Consider the following 27,652-nt stretch of genomic DNA (forward strand, 5'->3'; position numbering starts at 1 on the left):
CGTTTGGATCCAGCCCCACGCCCTGACTTACCCCACCCCCAACCCCACCCTGGCCGACTGGAGGACTGGAGCCCAAGGCCGCCCGCGGAGCAGTTGCCGTCCTGAGCCTTCTCCTGTCAACCCCGGGCTGCCGCCTTCTCCGCAACCAGTGTGCGGTGAGTGTTCTGCGATACAAAATAACCCTTTCCGTTGTGTGACCTTTTCTCTTTCTTTCAAAAGCAAAACAAACTATTAAAGACATAAACCATAGAACCCTGAAAACCTTACCGTGTAATTAACACAAGTCAGGGCAGAATTGAATAGTAGGTGTTCTTCATTGGTCTCCTCGAATTAAAAACTACCTATATGTCTGCAGCACGCAGTTGTCTTTTGAATTAAATTTGGCAGCAGTGATTGTAAAGAGCCTCGGTGTATCATAGACTGTTAATTTTTTTTTTTTTTTAAAGATTTTATTTATTTATTTGACAGAGAGAAATCACAAGTAGATGGAGAGGCAGGCAGAGAGAGAGAGGGAAGCAGGCTCCCTGCTGAGCAGAGAGCCCGATGCGGGGCTCGATCCCAGGACCCTGGGATCATAACCCGAGCCGAAGGCAGCGGCTTAACCCACTGAGCCACCCAGGCGCCCATAGACTGTTAATTTAAAATGTGCTACTGGAGATACAATTTTAAGAGGAAAAAAATGTTCTTAATCATTACAGAAGAAATCATTGTATTACCATTAAGACTGGTGTGTTTAAACAATATTTTAAATTGCTTCTAGAAAGTTTCTTATCTTTTTTTTTAATTTTTTTTTTTAAGATTTTATTTATTTATTTGACAGAGAGAAATCACAAGTAGGCAGAGAGGCAGGCAGAGAGAAAGGGAAGCAGGCTCCCTGCTGAGCAGAGAGCCGGATGCGGAACTCGATCCCAGGACCCTGAGATCATGACCTGAGCTGAAGGCAGCGGCTTAACCCACTGAGCCACCCAGGCGCCCAAGTTTCTTATCTTTTAATTGGTTTTGGGAATTGCTATTGGAATTCGTTTTAATAGTAAGGAGGCGCAATTTCTGCTTTCATTTTGAGGTTTATTATTATTGTCAGAATTAAGTCTAACTGCCTCTGTTTTCATATAACAAAAACAAATTATTTGAAATCGTGATGCTCCGGCCACTTGTTACCTTTCCCGATGTGTAACATTGTTATCATCAGCAATAATTAAACTCTTTCTTAGGGGCACCTGGGTAGCTCAGTGGGTTAAAACCTCTGCCTGGGGCTCAGGTCATGATCTCAGGGTCCTGGGATCGAGCCCCACGTTGGGCTCTCTGCTCAGCGGGGAGCCTGCTTCCCCCTCTGTCTCAGCCTGCCTCTCTGCCTACTTGTGATCTCTGTCCATCAAATAGAAAAGTAAAATCTTTAAAAAAAAAAAAATGAAAATGAAAATGACTCCAAATAATTCTGAACCATAAAATTAACAAAGTTTAAAAAGTATGCAAAAATAAATAGGGCATGGTGAATGGTCAGCCTTAAATAGTTCAGTAAATTGATACTAACTACAAAGTGAGTTGACAATATCCTTATAAAGCTTTATGATATATCTTTTTGACTAAGCATTTTCCATTTTAAGAATCTACCATTGGGGCGCCTGGGTGACTCAGTGGGTTAAGCATCTGCCTTTGTCTCAGATCATGGTCCCAGGGTCCTTGGATCAAGCCCCACATCGGGCTCTCTGCTCTGCAGGAAGCCTGCTTCTCCCTCTCTCCCTGATTGTGTTCCCTCTCTCTCTGTCTCTCTCTCTCTGTCAAATAAGTAAATAAAATTTCAAAAAAAAAAAAAAACCAAAACGCTCCTTCTTAGAAAGAAAGACATTCTCTGCTCTTTTACACCAACTTGAACATCTTAGTAGGGGTCCTAACTAATCAGATGACAGTTCTGAGTTGGAGCCAATGACTGGCTGTCACTTCCCAGACAGACAAATCACAAGAGCAAGGGAGCAGCCGTCTCTACCTGGTAGGGGAAATGGCTTTATTGTCATGTTTCAGAGACTCTTCACTAAAACGTGGTCCTTTGCACGAATTATTTTCTTATGGACTAAACCTAAGGACATACACAACAAATTTCAATGAGGTTAACTTTGTATGGTGAATTTATGAGAGATTTTTTTCTTTTGTTATTTTGTGGCTTTTAGAGTATCTTCACTGAACATATTATTTTGGCTAAACTTTTATAACTGCACGTTTTTGCAGTAAAACTTTAAGTGTCAGGAGAAATTTGAACTGGGGGATGTGTGTTTTATTTTTGTGTAAAAGAGTTAACTCTGCTACTTCAGTTCTCAAATCATCATTTTGGCCAGACTTTCTTTAATACAGTGATTTTTCAAGCCTCACCACACTTTGGATTCACCTGGGAAGCATTAAACATACCTGCCCCAAGGCCACTAACCAGCTCGCCCAGACCAGGGGGTCAGAATCAGAGTGGGGCAAGTGCCACATCTGCAAGGCCAACCCCTCACGCTGTCTGTCTGCAACCCCGTGTTGCATTCTTTGATGTCTACAACACTGACCAGGAAGTTCCTTACTTAAAACTGGACTCCCAGGGTATTTTACTGTCCTTTTTTATTGTCGCAGTGGGTGGGTTTTGCTGATACCCACTGCAGATATAAGCATTTTCCAGGTTCTATGGTGCACGTCTTTGGGACTTTGATCATTCCAATGGTCACATGCAACTCATTAGTACATGCAGAAGGCGTACCTCTTAACAAAACACTATCTGCATCTTTTGAATCATCACTGAAATGTCAGGTGTATCCTGTACTGGCCATTTTCCTTTCTCGGTTTCCCTTCTAGTCACTTGCTAAAGCAGGGCCAGAACTGGTTTCTGGGGAAAACAGAGGTTTTCTCACAAATATGTGTTTAGCTTCTCTCCATGTTGAGTTAGACTGGCCGTTAGCTCACCCCCATGCTGCGCTAAGGTGCCTTCCATTCAGGTGGGTGGCCTGACGGCATCATTTGATTTTTATAACCATACATTTGGCTTATATGCCTTTCCTTCTACATACCTGTTCCTACACGTAATAAGCAGCCGTCGTGGGATTCTGACCTTGGGTTCTCACCAAAGACTTCTAATTCAGCCCATTGCTACCCATTTTTTATTATGCCCTGGCTAGTGGAAATACTACTCATGGAGGGTTGTCCAAGAATATATACCCATGTGTCTCTCTGAACAATCTACATTTTATTTTATTTTTTAAAAAAGATTTTATTTACTTATTTGACAGAGAAAGAGAGATAGCAAGTAGGTGAAGAGGCAGGTGGGGGGTGGGAAGCAGGCTCCCCACGGAGCAGAGAGCCCGATGTGGGGCTCGATCCCAGGACCCTGGGACCATGACCTGAGCCGAAGGCAGAGGCTTTAACCCAGCGAGCCACCAGGCACCCCAACAATCTACATTTTAAATCTGAATTTTAATCTTGAATCATCCCGATGATTAGAGAGATAAGCAGTTGGCTGGGATCATTTTAGCTGTTCATCGATCCCTCTGAGGGATTCTACTCCCCCATTGCACTTTAACAGTATAGTAGGAAATAAATTCTTGGAAGTCATGGTTCTGTTTATTGTGGAGATAAAGGCTTTGACCATCCCATGTCATATACTATATATCATCTCCCTTTTGAGGACTTTGATGAGAAATTTCTCTAGGTCTCAATCTGTTTTTATTTTATACACTTGGTCAGTTTCCCAAATGTTTGTGTTCCCTCTTTGCTTTGCCTGGCAGGAAGCCCAAAACCTCATAGACAGCCCATGTCCAGCACCGTAGAGGAAGCCTAAAGCTTGTGCTACTTTTGCCCCAGACTTTACTTTCCCTGTGACCAATTTCTTCATTTTTCATTTTGTATCTTGTTTTATATGGAGGTTTGTAAGCTGCTCAAATCTTAACAATAAGATGAAAGTATGAATCAGAGTTTCTCAGCATTGACACTGTTGGGGCAAATAATTTATTATTGGCAGGAATAGGGGATTAAACAGAGGATTCAGCTTAATAATATTCAATGTGCCAAGCCTCCGTAGTTTAGGGTAGTTTATCCTAAACCCCAATAATTAGCATTTTCTAGGCTATGTGCAAGTCACGGTTTTAGGGGGACCCAGACAACTAAACCCACTTTCACCCTCAGAAAAACCTGCAAAAAGAAAACAAAATAGAAATCTAAGGGCTCAGTTTGCACATCTCTGAAATTAGTGTAGCAAGGGCTTTCCTGATGACCTTGGGAAAAGGAAGTGGAGATACTGTTATTGGCATTTAGACAAAAGGGGCACAAAGATAGCCAAGTACCTAGTGTAGTTAGTGTCCAGTGTGCTGACCCCCACATCCAGGAGGCTCTCCACCACATCATGAGAGTGTTGAAGAAGTTGAGCAAGAAGACAAGCAAATCCAACATGGCTTCACAGAGGAGGTGGCATTTGAGATGAGATGTTAACAGGTAAGCAGGAAAACAAGGGGCAGGAGCTCCGGGCAGGAACAGGATGGAGGGAATTCCTGCAGACTGGTGAGCACTGCGGCCTGACTTGATACGGGATGGAAAAGGTGATCAAAGGACTGAAAAAAATAAGGTGGGTCCTCTTCTGGGGGATCCTGAGATGATTCAGAAGTGAACAGGCGTTCTTCCCCGAGAGCCGTGTATGCCGGGCAGCAGATAAACAAATTTTAAGGCAGAAGTGGAGCAGAAGCTGAATTCATTATATCACCCGAGAGACGAGTGAGGAGAGGGGACGACGGACCTGCGAGGATCCGATGTGTCCTGTGTTCCCGGCCCTCGCCCCGTTAAATGTTTCCGTGAGCAAAACCTTTACTTCTTTGATGAAAATAGGATAAAGGACTCTCTGGTGTCTGCAAAATTCCCGGTTGAGAACATCAAATACGCAAATACTCCGGAGAGAGCTCTGATTTAGGGGTGACCAAGCACGAGCATCATTTTTAACAAAAGGGGAAATGTTTTGGGGCAGCTTTTTGGTTATAGAAATTATTTAGCCTCAATTAGGAAATGCCATAACTTCAGTTACACACAATTGATTTTAAATTTACATATAACACAGTTTTCATTGTTTTGCTAAAATTTCACAAAATTATGTGATCGGTGGCACATTCGTCAGGAACCTATTGGGATACGGGCAAGCAGGGCTCTGTAGGTGACCCGGAAAACTGGCTCCAATGCAGATCAGAGCCGGGACCAGCAGCAGGCATGCTGTGGCGCTTCCGGGTGCTGGAGAAGCTCAAAGAGGGAGATTTGGGGGGGAAGAGCAGGATCCGAGTGTGTCTGGGGAGGAAGGGAAGCTTAGAAGCCAGATACCGGAAAGTGAGGAACCTCCTTTCCAATCTAAGTCTGTAAAGATTTTCTATAAAGACTTTTCTGTGGAGAAAAGGGATGCGTGGGCTCAGCTCAGCCCCACATGAGGGCGTCACTAAGTTGGGCAGAACGCCCCCCTCCTACTACTGCATCACTCTGGACAGTGACCAGAGGCTTTTTGTTTTCAGGTATTATTTAGTTTAAATGAAGAAATGTCATGCTTTCAACTATGCATAATCATTTTTAAATTTCCTTATAACTGAGAATTTTCATGGTTGGGCTAAATTTTCAGAAATGACTTGGAGGAGAGAAAAAAATAATTCACCCTCTACACTTTCAAGTTCTCACCTAGGGCCCCTGAGAGAAAAGACAGATTAAGAAGAGAAAAACAGAAGCTGATTACACATGTATCTCATACACATGGGAGATATGCAGGAAGAAGAGAAACTTTCAAAGGTGGCTGAGAATTCGGGCTTCAACGCCAGCTTCAGCTAAAGGCACTGGAGAGAATGTGTGGTGGGAGCCATGACTGGGGAGGAGAGCAGGGAATAAGGTTACGATCTGCAGGTTTAAGTCCGTGAGTTTTACACTGATTAGCGTCTCCCGTGGTATAGAGTCCTTCCTGTCTTCCTGATAGGAGAATGGAACACTTATGAATGGAAATTTTCCATTAAAGGGTAACTTTGACTCTGTTTTCAGAGCTTCTCCTGTGTGTGCTGCTTCTCAAAATAATGGACTCAAAAATAATTCTTATGCCAAAGAAGCCTCTCTTGGAACGGAGCTTTCTGGTCTGTATACAACAGGTACACCGAGAGCGTCCCTATGTGATGCAGAGAACGCAGAATTCAGCTTGAGAGGCAGGGCAGTGGGACAAATAGCCCCAGAAGCAGACGCAGACCCAGCACTGAAACATGGGCTGGGGACGCTTGGGTGATGGAGAAGCTCCAAGTGACTCGAAGCAAGGTCTGCCCAGTTGGCTTTATTCTCTCTACTTTTCCAGAAATGGGTGGCATATAGCCCGTGGGGTGCTCTGGTGGAAAACTGAAAGCCGGAAAGAGGTGGGCCGAGGACACAGGAGGGAAGGAAGTAGGGGAATAAGGAGTCTGGGGAGGCCCAAGGGCTGACATTCAAGAGCTTGGTAGATTGGTTGGCACAGCTGAGCCTGGCCGAGAGAATGGAGCCCATGCAGGCCCCAGGCGCATCAGTGGGACTCCTCCAAGGATAGGACTTGGAAGGTAGGACTTGGTAGAATGGAAGAATATGGACTTTGGCTTCAGCTCACCTGCCTGGGAACCTGGCTACACTGCTCTAGCTATTTGATTTCAAATTAGGAGAAAAGGTTGTTATGAGGCTAGAATCCCACCACATGCCTGAGATTGCTTAACGTGGAAACTGGCAGTAGAAAGTGTTCGAGAAATTTGAGTTTCCTTCCTTGATCCATGAATAAACAACTGCATTCCCAGAGGAAATGCTCTTCTAAGAATTTAGACAGAAATCATAAATCGTGGCCTCCATCAGTGTCTTTTGGCCTCTGTTCACTCCCTGAGGGGTGGGAGACAGCTTCCTGCACGGCCTAGGAAAGCTCCATAGTTTTGGCCTCCCCCACACCAGTCCCATTCCTGTAAGCTGGGAGGCAGAAAGTGCTCCACCCAACATGATACTCTCTGATTCCAAAGTTATTTCTAGAACCTTCCAGGTAAATAGAGAATGCCCAGTTAAATTTGAATTACAACTAAAGAATGGAAAGTGTTCTAATATAAGTATGTCTCAGATATCACTTGGGACTTACTTATTCCAATTTAAATCTCCTTTATTTTTTTACCCTAAATTCTATTTAATCATTTAACCATAATTTCTGTTTTTCTCAGTCTCAAGCATAGGCTTCCATTTCCCAGATTCTTGTAGCACCCTCTGGGTCAAAAGAAAAATGGTGGCATCACCAGGTATTGACAAGGACGTGAGGCAAGGACATGGAGCAAATGGAACTCTCATCCACTACTGATGGGAGTGTACACTGGCACCACCACTAGACAATAATGTCTGGCACTATCTGCCAACCCTAGGACCCAGCAGGTCTACTCCTGGCAGACACAGCAGGAACACGTGCCTCGTCCACCTAAAGATACGTGCAAGAATGTCCATAGCATGAGGTGACCATTCCTAATGGTCCAGACTGGAAACCGTACAATGGCAGCATGGGTAAATAAGTTGTACTTCATGTGTGTGATGATTTATTATATGTTAATGAGAATAAATGAAGTATTGCTGTGTGCTCCATGGTTGCATCTCACAGTCCTAACTTTGGACAAAAGAAACCAGACACAGAAGAACACAGAGTGCGCATAATTGAACAGACGTAAGGCTCAAACACAGCAGAGGCAGAGGGACTTCCTAAGACAGTGAGGAGAGCTTCTGTGGTGCTACTCATGTCCTTCTTGAGTCAGGCTGTGGTCACAAGGACAGAACAGTTCACGTTAAATTCACCGATCATGCTGATGAGTTCTGCACTTCACTAAATGTTTACTGGACTTCGGTGGGAGGTGTGCCAAAAGAGTTGAGGTCTATCCCGATGGTGCTCCTTCTGTAGACCCGTATGATTGGAAACACCTTCTGGAGTATATGCGTGGTTTCTTTTATTCACAGAACTTTGTGTTAAATCTGTGGGAAGGACCTGCTAAAACCATGTGAAGGACCTCATAGTCACATTTTTAGATCTTGGGTATTGGGGTATCCCAACAATCTGTACAAGTCTAGGATGTGATAGTTTAGGGGTAAGCAGGATTTGAATGCATTCGTGTTTAGAGGGTGTCTGAGAACCAGGCAGATCCCCCTACTCTGACCCTAAACATTGCCCTAAAGTAAAGAAGTTGGATCCCAAAGATTACAGGTAGGGAATTTTTGAACTATGTCCATATTCAAATGGAGATCGAAGACATCCCACTGAAGGAAAGAATTCTACCATATTGAACAAAAGTTCTTTTTAAAAGGGCTATTTTGAAGATTATGATTCTGATTTTGGAAGAACTACAGTGATTGGCATGGAAGGAATCACGTGTAAAATTTCTTAAATAAATATTTATTGACTTTAAATTAAAAAAAAAGAAGTTTATTGAAAGAGGGAAAAAAAAGTAGAACTGGAGAGCTCTGCTGTCCACATAGGAACAAGAAGCAGAAGAAAAAGAGACAGGTGGGCAGGATGGGAGAGACAAGCAGGACCTGCCACACAGGAGATGGATTTCAGAACAGGGTGTGAACAAATCCACGGGGAAACCGGGACATGCAACGATCACCGGGTTCTAGCCTTTGAAACATGTGTGACTAGGAAACAATGTGTTAGGTCCCATTCCTCACAAGGACGGCCTGTCTGGCTGCTGTGGACCCCGTTTCTACATCCCTGGGAAACTGAATCAGACGCCGTTAGAACCTTCCAGAAGCTCAGGCTTCCTGGTGCCCTTGATGTTTTTGAACCACGTTTTCTCATTGCAGCACTGTTGTTGACATTTGGAGACAGAACGTTAGTTGTTGTGGGGGCTGTCCTGTGCTTTGCAGAGTGTCTAGCAGCATCTCTGGCCTCCACCCACGAGAATGACCATGGCACCTCACCCCCAGTGGGGACAACCAAAAATAGCTCAAAGCATTGCCAAATGTCCCCTGGGGGCGGGGTGCAAAGCAATCCTGGTTGTGAACCAGTTACCTGAACACACATGGTGGAACTCTAGAGGAAGTTTCTGAGCGTCTGGGTTCAAGACCCTAAAAATACTTACCTAGATAAACACACACAAGCACATACATGCCGACTGACAGGCAGACTTAAGAAAGCGAAGTCAGTCTCAAACTGTCAACCTTTGGCACACCCTACGAAGTGCTCACTTTCCTTCCCGAGCGGGTCTGCTCGCTCTAGCTGGCCGAGATTCATAATCCAGGTGGACAGACTCTGTGGAAACAAGCTTAAGAGCCTTGGAGTCCCCAAAACTGAATTCAAATCCCAGCCCTGCCACTCTGTCTCCCTGGACATGTGACTTACTTTCTGTTTCTCTCCCCTTCCTCTGCGGCTTTGTGGAAGACGTGCCTGTGCTCCACAGTGTATGGAGCGTGTGAGGGAAGGCCATGGATTTTACCAATTTCCCTCAAGGGCCTTTTTGTAACTGCTGCTCATGAAGAATTTACCCCATGCCAGACATCCCTCTAATCACTCAAATCACTCAAATATTGTTCAGTGACCCTGACGGCTTCATAAGCTACCATTGCGCACATCCCCACTTCACAGGTGAGGACAGAGTCACAGGGTCGTTCATTAGCTAGTGACTGGAAGGCTGGGAGTCTGTGGCCAGTGTCCACAATGGAAACCACTGGATCATGCCGCCTGGTCCACTTTTTTATCTTCGGGTTTTATAATGTGATATATATATATATAATTTCCCCCCGCCCGACGAGACCGGGAAGAGGGTGCCGGCCAACACTCAGTCTTCGTCCTCATGTCCTTATTATAAATTAAGGTGTTGGACTGGCGACCGTGACTTTCCCTTGGCCCTGGCGTATCACTCTGCCTCAGTTTCCATGTGTGCAATAGGAAGCGTCTTATCAGCCCCCTTCCCCGCATGCTGCAGTCTGCTGGGAGTACGAACGGGATGGACATTAACCAGAGTGCAGACGGGAGCACGTTTAGAAAGTAGAGTGCTCCCGGCCACTGTCACGTCGGCAACAGATCACACTCAGGCTTTCCACCTGCTGTCCTGGCACTTAGACACTCTGTAGACTCTCTCTTCCACATATATGGTGATTGGCAGTTTTCTTTTTTCTTTTAAATATTTTATTTATTTATTTGACAGAAAGAGACACAGCAAGGGAGGAAACACAAGCAGGGGGAGTGGGAGAGGAAGAAGCAGGCTTCCCGCTGAGCAGGGAGCCGGATGCAGGGATCGATCCCAGGACCCTGAGGTCATGACCCGAACTGAAGGCAGGTGCTTCATGACTGAGCTCCAGACTGACAGTTTTCAAACTGTCTTCACGTAATGGGATCTTCCTGGGTCTTGCCAGATCAAAGCAATGGCGTCAGTCCAAGGTTTCAGATCCACACCCATTGCACACCGCAGCCCCGCTATGTTAGCTTTCGGGAGCTGTGATTCCAGGCATGGCCCCGCACTATGAAACAGTCACAGGACCCGCTACTTAACGACCTTTAGTCTCAAATAGACACGGGGTGCCTATGTCAGCTCACCGACATACAAGAAACAGTGTTGAGCAGACATGGTCTGCCGACCTACTCTCATCACAGTAACACAACAAACCATGAGAAGAATGCTACTGCACTCATTTTAAAGTTGTCAAAACTGAGGCACAGAGAAGTTAGGTTATTTGTCCAAGAACACAGCGGGTGGAAAATAGATTGGAACCCAGTTTCTAATCACAGTCTAGACCCTGAGGAGTCAAAGTGCGGGCCAGATACCAGCAGAACTGGCACACGCCCAGAGTTTGTTAAAAAGCAAGGCTCAGGGGGCACCTAGGTGGCTCAGTGGGTCAAAGCCTCTGTTTTCGGCCCAGGTCATGTTCTCAAGGTTCTGGGATCAAGCCCTACATCGGGCTCTCTGCTCAGCGGGGAGCCTGCTTCCCCCTCTTTCTCTGCCTGCCTCTCTGCCTACTTGTGATCTCTGTCTGCCAAATAAATAAATAAAATCTTTTAAAAGCAAAGACAAGCCTCAGGTCCCATTCTGGACCCATTGAATTAGGTTCCACACGCTAAAGGATCCTAAGTGAGTCCTGTGCATGGTGTAACGTAAGAACCACCGCTGCTTAGTGTACATCCAGCCACATAGAGAAGCACAAAATGTACAAATAGCTCTACAACACGTGCATACAGTACAGAGTGTTTTTAAAATGTGCTTCTTTTTTTTTAAGGTTTTATTTATTTGACAGATAGCAATCACAAGTAGGCAGAGAGGCAGGCAGAGAGAGAGGAGGAAGCAGGCTCCCCACTGAGCAGAGAGCCCAGTGTCGGGCTTGATCCCAGAACCTGAGGCCATGACCCAAGCTGAAGGCAGAAGCCCAAATCACTGCACCACCCAGGCGCCCCTTAAAATGTACTTCTAAACACCTTACTTCAAGGAAGGGAATTCAGAGTTTGCAGAACAAGCGGCAGGAGTCCCTGCGTTAGATTAGGAATTTAGTTAATCGAATTAACACACACAGTACAATCTAGGGTAGATGTGATTTGCAGATGGGACAATCACAACAGATGCCTGTTTTAGGATCCCTATCAGAACTGATTTTCCAGCCGGTTTTTCTGTTTTTGTTTTTTAAGATTTTATTTATTTATTTGACAGACAGAGATCCCAAGTAGGCAGAGAGGCAGGCAGAGAGAGCAGGAGGAAGCAGGCTCCCCGCTGAGCAGAGAGCCTGATGTGGGCTCGATCCCAGGACCCCGGGATCATGACCTGAGCTGAAGGTAAAGGCCCAACCCACTGAGCCACCCAGTGAGGCCCTGATCCCTGGCATTTTGTTTTTACACCAAACACAGCCAACTGTAAACCACTGACCACAGCAAGTAGACGTTCCCAGGCTGCACAAAGGGCAAGGAAGCGCTGGAAGAATTGTTGAGATCAAGTCTCTGCCCGGGAACAGTTGTTAGGATTGGGTCTTGAACTTTCACATAGTTTTCCATTTCGATACGTTGGCTAGACTGATTGGTTCGGTTATGTGACTCTTTTCATCCCAAGCATTGATTCTTGCAAGAAGTAATTTTCTACTAAGAATACAGCCTTACTGGCATATTTTTTTCTTGAATGATACACCCGCAGCAGCAACAGCTATGTGTACCTTTTGTGTTATGCTTTTCCCAGTAAGTATTTTGAAGGTATTGGGTCATTCATCCTTGAGGCCAAAGGTGTATCTCTAACACTCAGTGTTGAACAACATATTACCTGTGCAATTTATTCAACTTCTGTAACTATTCCGCAGATAGTAGATCGAATTCACATCATGTGCCCACTATGATTACATGAGAGTAAGAAAGCTATCGCAGTCCTCCTAAATCATCAGAGAGAAGGACCTTTGGACTCCAACGAAATGTTTACCCAGCTGTAGAGTTTCAACCGTAGTTCCTGGAGCGAGGTGACAGTAATCACAGAGCCTTCTCGGTCGGCTGGTTTTCCCTCCGTGTGGTAAAGCAGATGCTTGATGATAAATGCTAGAGGCAGCCTTCGAGGGTGGTCGGAGTGCCCTGCTCTTATTGTTCCAGAACACCTCCACCCCTTTTGTGAGGACTCATCTGGTGGGGAATCAAGTGATCACAGCCACGATCTCAGTGGAGACAAAATCCATCCGGAGAAAGAGCAGGGCAGGGAAGAGCTAAGAAGACCAGCCAGGAAGGGCTGAGCGAGACTGAAATGACCTGTACTCAGAGTTCGCAGAACCGTCTGCATCACAAGAATTTTACTTACCGAGGGTCCACCCCAGCTACTGAGTCGGAATCAAGTAACTGTGTTTTCAACCGTGCACAGTCCAGACTGAGAAGTGCTCTGGGAACACCTTTGATTGGGCCTTCCCGGCGACAGGGAAGAGAGGGGATGGGTAATGGGGCTGGATGTCCTTGCACCTGGCTAAGGGGAGTGTGAGAGGCGAGCCAGGGTGAGGACCGCAGAGCATGGCGCAGGGTCAGATGTGAAGTAGTGAAGAAGAAAGTTTTACATTAGCCGTTGTGAGGCCAGATGCATCCTCTCCCCTAGGAGTCCCGACTGGGTAGAGCCCAGGAGACTTCGCTTGATCGCTGGATGAAGTCTGAGATGCATGTAGGCACCACTTTGTTCAAGGGACACTGTTTTTAGTGGTTTTGCCACTACTGGATTTTTCTGTGGAAGCTTGAAGTCCAGCCCCCGCCCCCCCACCCCCAGATTCTGGCCTGATGATTTCACAAAAAGAAGTTAATTGGTTTTGGGTTTTTTTTGACTTTTGACTTTTTTTTAAGTAACCAGGGACATCTGTTAAAACTCCAGCTACCAGGATATGACTAGCAATTATGCAATGAGGACTGGTGTTATCTAGAAGCATCGGTGTGACGAGAACTTTCTTGCACAAGTAAAGAACTCTGTCTCACAAGGCTCGATTGAGGGACAATTGAGGTGATGCCTGTGCAATAGCGTCGTAAAAGTTATTACAATCGCTGTTAAATAGAACACTGCATGTGCAAGAGAGACTTTGTTTAGGAAGGTTGTCTTGAAATAGAAGGAAAAAAATCATCCTGCTGATAAAAAGGATCAGAGGAAGGGGCAATAAACCCCCAGAAAACCTGTGGAAGGAACCCCCACCCCGTGTCCCTGACGTCTCTCATTACCGAGCACAGACGATAGTCTAGAAACGTCTTGCTGAGTGAGTGGAGGGCGGCCACCGTGATCAGGAGAGGTGGTTTGAGAGGTCTGCTCAGCCGGCTTCACGATACCCTCCCAGAGCAGGTGGGTGTCTCACACGGCGCTGGTTTGTTTTCACAGGCAGTGCCCTCTGGAACTCGCCGTAGAAATGAATCCAGTTGTTTCGCAGCCGGGATACGGCGCGGGATACGGCGCGGGGGGGGTGATGAACAGTGACTGGCAGACCGGCGTATTTGACTGCTGCGACGACCTGGGGATTTGTAAGTAATCACTCTCCTCCCCGGCTCCCAGAACGCAGGCTCCTGACCTAATAAAACTTGTCTGCTTCTCCTGTCACCGAGCTCCCACTCTGTGGCCAACTCAGAGTCACAAGTTGCAAGCCCATGGGTGGGTTTAGCCACCAGATGTGTTTTGTTTGTCCTGTACATGATGAACTTGCTTCATGTGGTAATTTTAAAATACCAGGAAACACCTCAAAATCAGATTTCACGCATACAGAAAGATCTGGCTTTCCAATCTAGATTTCCAACTTCTCTCAAAAATTGGAAAATTTGGCAAGATGAGCCTTCATCACACAGGGCAGAGTTCAGCTGCTTCTTAACATGAGCCAATCCCATTAAAAGAGAGTCTCACTCTCTAGTTGGCCGTATTTGCTCATGCCTGCTATTGGCTATTTTGTGGGGTTTTTCCAGTCTATTCCACTCACTTTACCTGCATGACCTTGAGTCGGTGACCCTTGTTGAGATCCTTCGCCGTCTGCCATTTTTCAGCTCTTGGGCTCACCGCCCTCTGGACGCGTTGCTCCGTCTTCTGCTTCCCTCTCGCTGCTCCGTGCGCTCTGGCTCTCAAGGCCGACTCCTGTCACTGCCTCACTTCAGAAAGCACCACAGGCTTTTAGCTTTCCCGACTTCTACTTCTTTCCCACCACAAAGCACACTTTGGAGTGAGAAGACTTTTTCCGGAGCCATCGGGTTGCAGACGTTCTCTGTGGGGCTCCTCCTGACCTCAGGCGTGAGGAACAGCCTCCTTTTTCCGGGGGTGATGGAAGTTCCCAGATCTTTGGTTTTTTGCTTAAAAACAGTCATCAAAGAACTGCTGACTCTCTCATCGCATCTAGGGTACCGCACACCACAACTCCACCCCGGCACTTTTCAAAATAGACTTTCACTCAAAGCATATCTGAGAACAGTTTCCTGTTTGTTGTCACTTTCTCGAGCCCTTTCTGGGCCTTGCAGGGCGTCTCTAAAGCGGAGCCGCACTCAAGTCTGTAAACGGCCCGAGAGCAAAATCCCGTCCGTTCTGGGCGTGTCCGTCCTCCTAACAGTGATGGGGTCCTTTTGCCCGAATGACCTTCTAGAATCTGTTTTGGCTCATTGTCCCTAATGATTTGTTCACTCGGTGTTTTGACACTCAACACACCCCCCATGGCTTTAGAGGGCTTCTCAGACATCCTGACGCCACAGATTTCCTCCCCAGGCGGGACCCTATGTCACAGGGCAGGGCAGAAGGATCATGCGAAGGAGCTTCTGCAGTTAAATCAGACCCGGTGCAGTGACTCACGAGTCACCCCCAGTTGCTGGACGGAGGGCCCCAGAAGCCAGGCAGAAAAAGCCAGACGACAAACGCTGCTTTCTCCGGGGCCCATTAGAGCCGTCTCCGGAGCCAGCATCTTTCGGAAAAACGTGATTTCGTTGCCAGCGAGACGACTCTCACTAACTCCTCTTTGTGGCTTCCCCTTGCACGCAGGCCTCTGCGGCACTTTCTGCCCCCTGTGCCTCTCGTGTCAGATCGCCTCCGACATGGACGAGTGCTGCCTGTGCGGGGCCAGCGTGGCTATGAGGACCTTGTACAGGACGCGCTACGGCATCCCGGTGAGTCCCCGTGCCCCGCTGCACGAGCCACACCCGAGGGCTCCCTGCGGGCGGACCGCAGCTGCGACTGCCCTCCTCGCCTCCTGGGCTTGACCCTAATCTTCGCTCCACTCCCATCCTAAATTTTTTAAATGATGGACAGGGACCGCGCCGCTGTTCATACCAGGGAACATGTTTGTAATAAAATCTTGCGTTCCCGTAGATGCGTCCCTGAGACAGTGGCCGCAGGTGAGGGACGGAGAGCTCTCACCCTCTCCCCTTTTCTCCGTCAGACCCAGGACCCCGCAGATCTGTAGGCTGGATGACGGTGTGTTAGGAAGCCGGGGGTGGGGGGGAAACGCGCCTGCGGTAGATCCCTCGCAAGCCAGCACGTCTGTCTCATAAGCCAGTGCTCACTCCTTCAACGAAGATGTGTCCTGCGCATGGAACACGCCTGGTCCTTTCCAGATGCTGGAGGCACCTCAGTGCATGTGGCTTACATCCTGTTTCTTTTTATTTTTTCAGACCTCTATTTTAACATAGTTTCAAACTTGAAGAGAAGCCGCAGAAATCATAAATGGGAAAAAAAGGAGAAACGATACTAGGGCTTCCTGAGTACCCCCACCCCCACGCCCCGAATCCTGAAACCCTGCCTCTCCTTTCATTTCCTCGCCTCCACCTGTTTGTCTAGTCTCTGTTCGGGAACATCGAGAGGAAACGACAGACTTGACGTCCGATAGCATCTCTATGGCACTACGCATTTCTTAGTGACAAGGGTCTTCATTTCTGTAACCATAATGCAATGATCGAAATCAGGAATTTAACACGGATATGGTACTATTCGCTAATTTGTGGGTCTTATTTAAACTTTACCAATTAACCCAACAACATTCTGTGGATGAAAAGAAAACCAATCCGAAACCACAAGTTCTGTTCGATTGTCATTCCTCTTTAGTCTACTACAATAGGGAATAGTTTCTCAGTCTTTCCTTGCCTTTTTCCCCCCCAAGTGTAGACCATTTATTTTGTAGACTGTCCCTCAATTTGGTGTGTCAAATATGTCCTCGTGGATATATTTAGGGTTTACGCTTTGACAGAACCTCCACAGAACTGATGTAATAGTCACTGTGCTTCCTATCAAGATGCACACGCCATCACTGTATCCCATTATGGTTGTTTCCTTTGATTACTTAGTTAAGGGAGTGTCGCCGTAAGGTTCTCCACCTTCTGGTGAAGTTCTCCACCGAAGGTTGCCATTTTCCCCTTCGTAACGAGTAAGGACCTGGTAGAGAGACGTGAACACCCTGTTCCTCATAGTCCTTCAGTCACTGGGACTAATGTCCACTGAAGCTTCTCGCCTGAATCAATGATTACTATGATGGCTGTCCACGGCAGAGCTCGTGCTCTACTGGGAGAAGATTGCTACACTGTGACTCATTAAAAACCTTATAGGATGCTAATAAGTGGCACAGAAAAAAATAAAACAAAGAAGAGGAATAAAGAATGTTGAAGCATTCTAATTCTATTTTATTTTTTTCAGCATTACAAAATTTATTTTTATCCAAGCAAGGTTTATCCCAGGAATGCAAAGACGGCTTAGTATCAGAATACTGTCGTTACAGATTCAAAAAGAAAAACCATCATCATCATTTCAACTGATGCAGGAAAAACAGTCAACAAAATTCAATGTCCATCCACATTTTTAGAAAGGGAGTTCCAGTGTTAAATAGGGCGATGAGGGAAGGCTTTCTTACAAACGTGAAAGGGTGAGGAAGAAGTTACCCATCGGGGGAAGAGCTGGGCAGGAAACAGAGTATCGCCCAAGGCTTTAAAGTAGAGTTTATCTGGAAAGTTCCAGAAACTGGAAAGGGCCAGAGAGGCTGGAATCGAATGAGTGAGACGGTTGGGGCAGGATGTCACAGAAAAAGGTGACATTCGAGCAAGATTTAGAAACTCTAGGGCCTTGAGAACCATTGTAAGAACCTCAGCTTTACTCCGAGTGAGCAGGGAAGTCCCTGAAAACGGTTTAAACAAACGGGTGATACGACGGATTCTGTTCCTAGAAATGTAGCCTCTGCCCCACTCACTGCTCCCACTGGACCGGGAGCAAGTTGCTCGTCTCCCTAAGCCTCAACCCCCTCATTGATAAATGGTCACACCGATCCTCCCCTTTAATGGGGTAGCAAGAGTCATGGGAGATAATGTACGGAAAGGGCTTAAACAGGACCTGGCACGTAATACGTGCTCAGTAAACAATTACTTCTCTTTTTGTTCTTTTCTCTGAGAATTGCTCAGCTATTTCTCAGGGCAGAGGTGTGTGCAGGGCCCTGGCCTCATTTCTCCTGCGTGCTCGCTCAGGTCCCTGATGTCGCAGCACTCGAGGCTGCCCTCATTCATGCTAACCCTAACGTAGCCCAACACACATGGGCTCTTAACTCCATGCCTGGACTGGGACTTCCTGAATCGTGTGCGAGGTGTCACGCATGTGCACTTCCGTACGTGATGTGATGGTAACGTTCTCAACGCAGCCCAAGACCCAGACACGGTATGTAGGAAGGGGTCCTTAGCTGGATCCTGGAGATGAGGCTTTGGGAACAGCTCGGCATGTTCTCTGATAAATCACATGGTGGCATCAGTTTTCTCATCTGTCATAAGGAAGTTGTGCAAGGTGATTTCTAGGTCTAGGATTCTAGCTATAGGTTTCCTCAACATACAATGAAGCAGAGTATTTATAGACAGTGTATCTCTATTTCCTCCTTTGAACAGACCTAAAAATAATTCCTAGGACTGGTTTATATTGTTCAGGCTCTCTGCTTTGTTTCCCTTTCATATCTATGCAAATCTTTGTGGGGCTGCGACAGTACACCTCTCTTATCTACCCCTTCTTTTGTGGACGCAGCCAGGAGAGCATCCCTTCGCCAGGCACAACCTGTGCAGGAGAGAAGGAGGAAGAAAAGAGACAACCACTGTTTGTCCTACCGTGAGCTGAATATTATTCTGACGTGCAGTTGCTCATGTACTGCCTGCAAACTCTTGTGCTGTGGGAAGTGTTACCTCCTTTTATAGACATGGGTGGGCTCTTTGCCCCAAATGCTTACACTGTAAGATGGTGATCAAAGCACTGTAGCAATAGAAAAAATTTCTTTTCATGAAAAATAAAATCACTCATAGTCTCACTGTTTAGAAGCTCCTATGTACACACTGCTGCCCCCCACCCCACCACACGAGCTCACACTATAAATTGGGAATTATATTAAACTCAAACCTTAAGAACATAAGTGCTATCAAATAATGGATTCAAAATTCTTTCAGTCTGTCAAGACACGCAGTAATAACACTGGGTTATCAGACTAGAACTCCCCAGTTCACTCGGGCCTCCTGCGCCAGAATAGGGATCCCTTCAAGGGCACGTCACCCGGAAGGTCATTGAGGACCCGGTTGGACACTTCCATTGAGAGGGCCCTCAAATCTTTGTGAAGTCCCCCATCCCACGGCTTTCCAAACAAATTCTTCCTCTTCTTTCTTCCTTCCCCCATAATTTGTGTATCTACCCTTTGCTCCAAAGTTCTTCCATTGCAGAACTTGAGAGATGTCCATGAAAATGGCTAGAGGGATACAATGTGGGGCCCCATCTGGCTCTGCTCACAAACTACAGAAAAATTGGTGCATTTTATAACTGGCTTTAAAGGGAAGCCATCTCAGAATTGATGGTAGAGGATGAGGGCTGTAGTCATACCCTGCAGGTCAGCTGAAGTCATGTCATATACGGTTAAGGGCACAGGCTTCAGAAAAGAAAGACCAAGTGCCGCTACCAATTTGTTATGGGATCTGAACAAGTTATTTACCTTCATGTGGGTCATCAGAAAAATGGAGATAATGAAAATCCTCATGCTAAACCAGTGACATAAAATGTACCTTTTAAAGAGTTTTTGAAAAGCTACGAATGCAAGGACTTGTGTGACTCTATTTATAGCCTATGTGTGGACCCGCTGTTGGTTTTTTAACAGGGATCTATTTGTGGTGATTTCCTATGGCTGGGATGTTTTCCTCTGTGCACCCTTTGTCAACTCAAGCGAGATATTGAAAAAAGAAAAGCAATGAATGCTTTCTAAAAGGTGCTTGGTAAGTTGTTGGAAATTCTTTGATTTAGTTGTATCAAAACAAACGCTCAATAACACCCTTTACTTCCTTGGTCCTCTCTCACAAATACACGAAACATCGCTTACAAAATGGAGGACAAAGGATTTTTCATTGCCAGCCGACACCAGCAGGCGGTAGTCAGCATGCATAGGTTGAGAGCGGGAAACCTGGAAGGAGAGGAGAGAGTCCCGAGGCTTGTGGGGTTGTCTGCCGTGTGCCGTACCCGCGAACAGGTCCCAGGCCACGCTGCATATCTTCACCAGACCATGATTGGAGGTAGCTGAGGTGTACGTGTTACCATTCATTTCCCCAAGTCTAGTTCCTAGGTGTGCCGCTACCACACTAACCGATGAGCTGATATACTAAGTATGACTGTGTGATGTGCCTACTTCTGTGTTCTTGGCAACACCAGAATATAAGAATCCCTCCTCCAAAGCTATGGGAAGCTACTTTAGTTTCTATAAATTCAGCATGGATATTTCACCCAGTTATCCAAAATTCCCAAAGCCACTTCCCACTATGAGAAGTTACGGATGTTTCGGTGGCAGTGTTGTCAGAGTTGGGTAGCTGCTCATTTCCCTGCTTCCTAGCTCCCCTAGTCACATTTTTCATCTTCTGAGCAGCTATTTCTCTCAAACAGGTGCGTAATAGTTTACGTGTCCTATCTTTTGATCTCTTATTGCCAGTCCGCATGGAATTTGCAATCAAAGCTTAGTTTTCCCCAGGAATGACTATTATCTGTACAGTCCTTTCCCGCCCAGAGGTCTTTGTGCGTGTTTGATCAAGGGGGAACATTCAAGAGTGTAAGTTGTCACTGGCCCAATCTCTCTCTTTCCTAGTTACTTCTTTGCCACATACCCCACAAAATGATGTCTTCTTCACGAACATATTGGTTCGTCTCATGTTGCATTTTTGTATCCTAGCATTTGTCTTCTGATTGTTTCAATGGCTTCCTGAAATGACTAACATGCATCAGTTTCAGGCAGAGTCATGATAGGGAGTTTTCTTATTATTCCTTTTCCTCCTTATTCTACCTCCAGAGAATTGGCTGTTGTCTCTCTTTTCAAGCAGTGACATTTGTTAAAAGTCCTATATTAACAACTTGGCTCAGAATTTGATGCCTAAGTAGCCCTGAGGGAAGGAAGATGTGACAGTGCTGGTACAGTCCATGAAAAAGACTGTTTGTGTTCTCTGCCTTTTGGAGACCCTTACCTTGACATGGTGGATGATCCACTGACATTTGACAACAGAAGTCGACTCAGGCGATCTACGGAGCGCTCCATTGTTTCCCTCAACCACATAGCAACAATGCTTGATACCTAGCAGGCACTTAACAAATATTGTGGGAGAATAAATCAGTGCAACTTTCAAGCAAGGAAGCATAATGAGGGCCTAACCTAGGAGACTTGAGTGACTCTTACCTGGAGATGGTGACTTTCTAATGGATTATACTGAACCAGGGGCCATGATTTGGTATAGATCTCAAAACAGGCCAAAACACGGTGGTAGGGGATGGGTGGAATGAAAGTTTTGATACTTAGAACAAGATACTGTGAAGACAGATGAAACTGATAAATCCTAATTTGTTCATTCATTTATTCTCTCCTTTTTCCTTCTGGTTTCTACAGGTCACATTCACAATGTGGTGAAAGAAATGCTAGAATCACATACTGCATCTGTTGAGTGCTATCTCACCCCACATCTTAGAAACTAATTCAACCAATCATATGGTTTCCAATGGCTTCAAGGCACTTTTAATTTCTAGTTTATTTCAAAAGAAATACATTTCCAGTGCTGTTCTCTAAAATGACTGCTAATAAAAAATTAATATCCTCAACATTTCTTGTGTCTTTATTTTTTTTACTTAAATTCCATGAGCCAACATATAGCACATCATCAGCTTCAGATGTAGTGTTCAATGATTCATCAGTGTCTTTGGATATAGCTTTATGAAAAACTATAACTTTTTAAAAACAAACCCAAATTTGTGAAAATATTAAAGCTGAATGATGGGCACATGGAGAATCTTTTTTTTTATTATTATTTTGAAAGGTTTTTTTTGAAGGATGATTGACACATAAAGACGATTCCACTTTCCTATCTTTATATATGTTTGGAAATGTCCAGAATAAAAAGTGTTTAAATGTTGTCAAGACTTTTCTAATTTTAGACTTTTCCACCACTGGTAGGCAAGGAATCACTCTGGGCATTCCCTCACTCCCAAAAAGGGTGGTACTTTGACCTACCTTGGGCCTCCTTTTGGGAGCCAGGATGACCTTCGACACTCCTTACAGCCCCGCTCAAGGCTAAAATAACTCCACTCGACGAGGAATACTGGCTGAGCGATGTGGAGTTTACTACAGATTCTATGGACAAAGGAGAGGATTTCTGTCGTAAGCCACACAGCAAGACTCCTAACTGAAACTGGCATTAGGCATTTCCATCCTCCCTAAAGCCATCGGCAGCGAGCCAGCCACAGGAGCTCCACATACCTTTCTTTCTCCACTCCCCCTCCTTCCCTGCACCAAGGTTAATGTGGCATTTTCAAATATTGAGATATAATTGAGTTATTGGGGTACAATATTATGATACGACCCATGTACATATTGGAAAATGATCACCACAATAAGTTTAACTATCCCTGAACATAGTTATAATTTTTTCTCATGTTGAGAAGTTTTAAGATTACTCTCTTCTCAACTTTCCGATATATAATACTTTACAATGTATACTACCATGCCGTACACTACATCCCCATAACATATTTATTTTATAACTGGAAGCTTGGACCTTCGGCTCCCTTCACCGTTTCACCTACCCCACCATGCCCACCTCTGGCAACCAACAATCCAACTGTCTATGAGTTCAGGTAGTTTATTTCTCTATCTTAGATTTCCACATAAGCAACACGATGCAGTGTTTGTCTTTCACAGTCTGACTTCTTTCACTTAGCTTAATCCCTTCAAGGTCTGTCCATTCCCATCCCAAATAACAGAACTGCCTTCTTTTTTAATGGCTGGGGAATGTTCCATTGTGTATATAGACCACATCTTCCTCACCCATCCGTCCTTCGATGGACACTTAGACCGTTTCCATGTCAGCCATGCAAATAACGCTGCAGTGGACATGGGGCCGGTCCACAGGCCTTTCCTGTGCAGAGCAGTTTGGTTCTACCTCAACTTCCCAGTCCAGGAACCACACCTCCAAAGGTGCAGGATGGGGGTGAAATTCTGCTGTTAAATAAAAACCAAAAAATGTTTTCCAGATCGCTTACTTAAAAGTCACAACATATTTTATGCATATTTGCACATAAAATTCATGGCAAATAGGAGTTTTCTTATAATGTTTGATCTAACTGAGATGTTTTATTATTCAGACTCATTCTCCCACTCTCAACATCATGTCTCTTCTGGGCATGAGAAATGCCTACGGTCTCCTGGTACCAGGCTAGTTGCCTTAATTAAATCAAACCCTCTTAAATGCTACCACAAGCTAAAGGTCAATTGCTAGAGCCAAGAAGCAGCGACTCCTGTGAGGAAGGTGAGGCTAGAAAGGGAGATGTGTAGGTGATTTACAAATTTCCAAAGCAAAGAGCAGCAGAAGAGAATTCATCTCACCTTCCAGGGAAGGAAAGATTATCTGTGGATCCTGCTTCAGACTTACCTGTGGCTGCTTCGTGGCTACAGTCATTTCTTCTACTCAAAGGTCAACAATTCAGGCGGAATCCCCCATCTTTGTTCATGCTGTGTGGAACCGGGCGGCTCACCTCGGGCTGGAGGAGAGCCTTCGGGATGGCACCCTCACGGCCACCTGCTGCTGCCCCTTGGTTAGTGGTTCATCCCAGGCTGGGGCCTTGGACTGCAGTCCGTATTAGCGACAAAGCTGCTTGGTCGGCCTCACAGATGGTTGTGGATGGTCCGGGGGAAGCAACATGGAAATGCACAGCATCTCAATGACCTGGCTTCGGAGGTCGCAGAGCATCCCTTCTGCCGAACTCTCTCGGTTGAGGCAGTGGCAAAGGTCCACCCAGGGGCGAAGCAAGGAGACATGGAAACTCACTTTCCCTGTGCTGTGGCAACGTCCCTGAAGAGTCTAACCGACATGGAATCCTGCTGCCGCCCTCTTCTGAGAGTCCAACCAGTCACCACTGCTGGAGCGGCTCCGTGTTGTGTTGTCGGCCTGTAATCGGGTCTGTGCCCACCTGTCCCCAGGGAAGCCACTCTTGCGTTGTCGCGGCGCAGTGACGGTCGCCTGCCCTGCTCAGGCTACCGGGGACAGCGGCGTCCCTGCTGTGACACCGGCTTCATCTCTCTGGTGACTCAGAAACATTTTTGATCACCAACGTAGTTGAAGCTTGTCACAAGAGCCCACTCACCTCGAGGCTCCGATTCACACCTGTGCTGGATCCAGAGGTCCAAACTCCACGATTTATTCTACAGAAGCTGCTTTCCTCTCTAGAGTTTTCGGGTCTCTCGCTGTGGAAGAGGATGCTGTAGGTCCTCTTCCTGGGCAGCGCCCCTCCGACCCTCCTGCCTGGAGGTCGTTGCCGAGGTCATCTTAAAGCCTTTTGCAACTGCTCCCTTAGCCTGCCTTTACTCGGTTCTGGCTCTGGTTTTCGTGTAACGTCTAGAGGCAGTAGATAAATTCCATTCTGCCCCAAATTTCCATGCAGCAGCAGGTTCTAAGTCTGCTCCTACTGTTTCTTTTTCCACAGTGTTTTCTTTTGGTAAAATACACATAAAATAGAATTTGTCACTTTTGAGTGTACAGCTCAGGGGCTTGAGCTACTTTTATATCGTGCAGCCCTCGTGCTGTCCACCCTTGTCATCCATCTTGTAAAACTGAAACTCTGGCCCATTAAACACTAACTCCCCATCCCAGCCCCTGAAAGTTGCCATAATACTTCCCGTCCTCAGGATTCATCCGTGTTGTGCATATTCAGAATTTTCTTCCTTTTTAAGGTTGCATGATACTCCATTGTATGCATACACCACATTCTCCTTATCCTTTCTTAGGTTGATGGACACTGGAGTTGCTTCCACATTTTAGCTACTTTGAATAATACTTATACGAACATGGGTGTCCAAGAATCTCTTCAAAACCCTGTTTTCAGTTCTTTGGGGTATGTACCCAGATGAGGCTGTGCTAGATCATATGTAATTCTATGCTTAATTCTTTGAGAAACTGCCCTTTTATTTTCCATGGTGACTATACCATTTCACAATCCCACCAACAACACAAAGGGTTTTAATTTCTTCAGATACTCACCAACACTTGCTATTTTCTCTTTCTTTGATTATAGCCAACCTAATGGGCGTGAAGCACTAGTTTCAATGTGCCTTTCCGTAAGGATCAGCGATGTGGAACATCTTTTCCTGGGCTTATTGGCCATTTATATCTCTTCTTTGGAGAAATGTATTCAAGTTCTTTGTCCATTTTTAAATCATGTTGCTTATTCTTTTAATGTTGAGTTTTTGTAGTTCCCTGTATATTCTGGATATTGACCTCTTAGCGGATATGATTTGCACATATGTTCTCCTATTCTGTCGGTTACCTTTTTCTGCCAATGTAACCTTTGTCTGGGTGGGAAAACAGATTCCTGGTGCTTCCTACCCTGGCTCACCTGAGTTTAGTAACAAATACTGTGAATGGGGAAAGGAACTATGCTCCATAATCCAGTGCTTACAACACAACACCCCTAAAACACCACTGAGAAGTGGCCTTATTCATTGGCCAAGAGGGGAGAGAAGACAACAGTAACAGAGCCATGTATGTAGCCAGAAATCTGTTTATCATTTGGAATAAAAGTCATAAAAAAGAATGTCTTCAGGAGTGGTGGAGCCCGGCAGCATAGTGGGCTTGGCCTGCAAAGTAATCCCTTGGGTTATTTCCTCTATTGGTTTCAGAATTTTTGGTTGGTGATAGAGAAGAAAATTAAATTGCATAGGATGTCGGAGCGAGGACTGAATATTTGCATCTGGAGGTGAATTCAGGCTGATCCTTTTGTCACAAAACCACAACACTCAGAGAGGGCATTGCAGAATAATCATACACACATGAGCTGGTACGTGAGCAGGTGGACGGCCATGTAGTTTCCCAGAAGCAGCCAGTGGTGGAGCACGTGCTCTGAAGGCCACACAACACATAGGACAAGCTTATGGATAAGCAAGGACACCAAAGGCTAAGTCATCCAGTGTCACTTCTTGTCTTCAGAAATAACCTCAACACGGAACTGTTTAATGGAGAAAAAAGCAGGCCCCCAGCAACCCTATCCTTTTCTTGGAGCCTTTTTTCCCATCTGCTCTTCTCTCTCAACTCGGTACCTCCAAAATATGTCTTTCTCTCTCCCTTTGCCTCATGCCATCTTATGAAAAATATCTGCTTCCTTCCCCTGTCCACCATGTCTCCCACACCACCACCAGGGAACCAACTTCTAGATATTACGCAATATTATTATTATGACATACTAATCTGATCTATTTGCCTTTGGACAGCTTCATCAAAGTCCAGATATTCCCAAGATAGTGGTGGCAGAGGGTGGCTATCAAAGGAGAAGACAGCAAAGGGGGACACTGGCAGAAGACTGGTCTTCATTAGTATGCCCCCAAATAGTCACCTCATTGTTCATCGTTTTGTTTTTATTGATTAACACAAAATAGAGAGATATTTATCTGAGTACCTGAATCTGATGAATCTCTAGTTTCAAATTTGAGGAAAGAAACCCATGTGCTTTCCCATAAATGATTACCCTTTTATGATCCTTTAGTCCCTTTCCCCACGCTATCCCAGTCTGCCCACTCTCAGGATACAGGGCATATCAAGTCTTTCCAGTCTGTTCCATACCAATCCAGGAATGGCTGATGAAGGGAAGTACTTCCTGTTTTGTTCGCTCAGGTTCAAATATGACTACTGAGTTATTTACATTTAGAACCAAACTCTTTTCCTGGAGTCAAGAGTATCGTCTGATTTGTCTCCCTCTCTGATTTCTTCCTATTCAGTTTTCCCCTGCACCCCTCTTGTTCTCTGCACTAGTCCTTATATTCTAATTATATTCTAATATAATTGTGTCTCTCTGATTGTCTTGACTCTGGGAAACAAACTGAGGGTTGCAGAAAGAGAGGGGCATAGGGAGATGGGGTAACTGGGTGATGGGCATTAAAGAGGGCATGTGATATGATAAGTGCTGTGTGATATATTCAACTAACGAATCACTGAACATTATATCAAAAATTATGATGTACTATACCTTGGCTAATTGAATAAAAAAACCTCATTAGGTGCTTCTAATCAGTCTAGACCTGCATGTTAAAGATAGGCTTTTAAAACACATGATGATTAGTTCAAATCGAGAAACGACCTCTTCTTTCTAAAACTGAAAACAAAATTGTTTCTCCCAGAACAAAAGAAGAATGTTTCCTACAAATTTGTAATTTTCACTGAGTGAAAAATATACAAATTTCTGGCAGTTAAAGGATAGCTATTTTTTAAATGTTTCTAGCCTTCAAGAGTACATAAGTCAAAATTCTGAGAGACACAATCAAGAAAACTATACAATAATGAATTAGTTTAGGGGTGAGAGGAAACTTTTCCCTTCTTGGCTAGACTAATAATTAAATTGACATAGGTTAACAGAAGAAAAACAAAATTTTATATATACAGGAGTTCTTAAAAATGTGAGATTCAAAGAACTGGCCAATAGCAGACAGATTCTATACTTTTTAGACAAAACAGTAGTAGCAGTAGTAGTAGTAGTAGTAGTAGTAGTAGTAGTAATACATTTCTGAAGAATCGACAAGACTGATATACACCCCTAGACTTTTGGTTAAAAAAAAAAAATCTACTTGGACTGGAACCTTAGCAGAGGGGAAGGCTTCAGGTTTACCATATGTTGAGTCACTACAGAAGTGCTCTCAGGGAGTACAGGCCGAGGGAATGCCATTTTGGAGCACTCACCTGGCTTTACTATAGCTTCTCCCAGAAAGGAGC

At 45.3% G+C, this 27,652-nt stretch overlaps 1 protein-coding gene, 1 long non-coding RNA gene and 1 other non-coding gene across 4 annotated transcripts; 2 read left to right on the forward strand and 1 right to left on the reverse strand.

The window, feature by feature from the left end:
* LOC131815148 (placenta-specific gene 8 protein-like) lies at nt 1–21,503 on the forward strand. Of its 2 annotated transcripts, XM_059146845.1 has the most exons (5): nt 1–155; nt 13,797–13,936; nt 15,423–15,547; nt 19,534–19,648; nt 21,295–21,503. In XM_059146845.1, exons 2-4 carry the CDS (start codon nt 13,825–13,827, stop codon nt 19,636–19,638), a joined length of 342 nt encoding a protein of 113 aa, XP_059002828.1. In that variant the 5' UTR covers nt 1–155; nt 13,797–13,824; the 3' UTR covers nt 19,639–19,648; nt 21,295–21,503. The 2 variants fall into 2 exon arrangements, with proteins under 2 accessions (XP_059002828.1, XP_059002890.1); XM_059146907.1 differs by lacking the exons at nt 19,534–19,648; nt 21,295–21,503 and adding an exon at nt 16,052–17,046.
* LOC131823033 (small nucleolar RNA SNORA18) lies at nt 7,870–8,000 on the forward strand. Its single transcript, XR_009350481.1, has one exon. It is a non-coding gene; the product is annotated as a small nucleolar RNA SNORA18 (small nucleolar RNA).
* LOC131815260 (uncharacterized) lies at nt 19,644–27,420 on the reverse strand. Its single transcript, XR_009347636.1, has 4 exons — nt 23,330–27,420; nt 22,726–22,899; nt 21,913–22,032; nt 19,644–20,995 (listed from the first exon to the last, which is right to left on the reverse strand). It is a non-coding gene; the product is annotated as an uncharacterized LOC131815260 (long non-coding RNA).
* Nucleotides 27,421–27,652: the final 232 nt, after the last annotated feature.

Source organism: Mustela lutreola, chromosome 1, assembly GCF_030435805.1.
Source record: "Mustela lutreola isolate mMusLut2 chromosome 1, mMusLut2.pri, whole genome shotgun sequence".
In the NCBI taxonomy this organism is placed as follows: Eukaryota; Metazoa; Chordata; class Mammalia; order Carnivora; family Mustelidae; genus Mustela; species Mustela lutreola.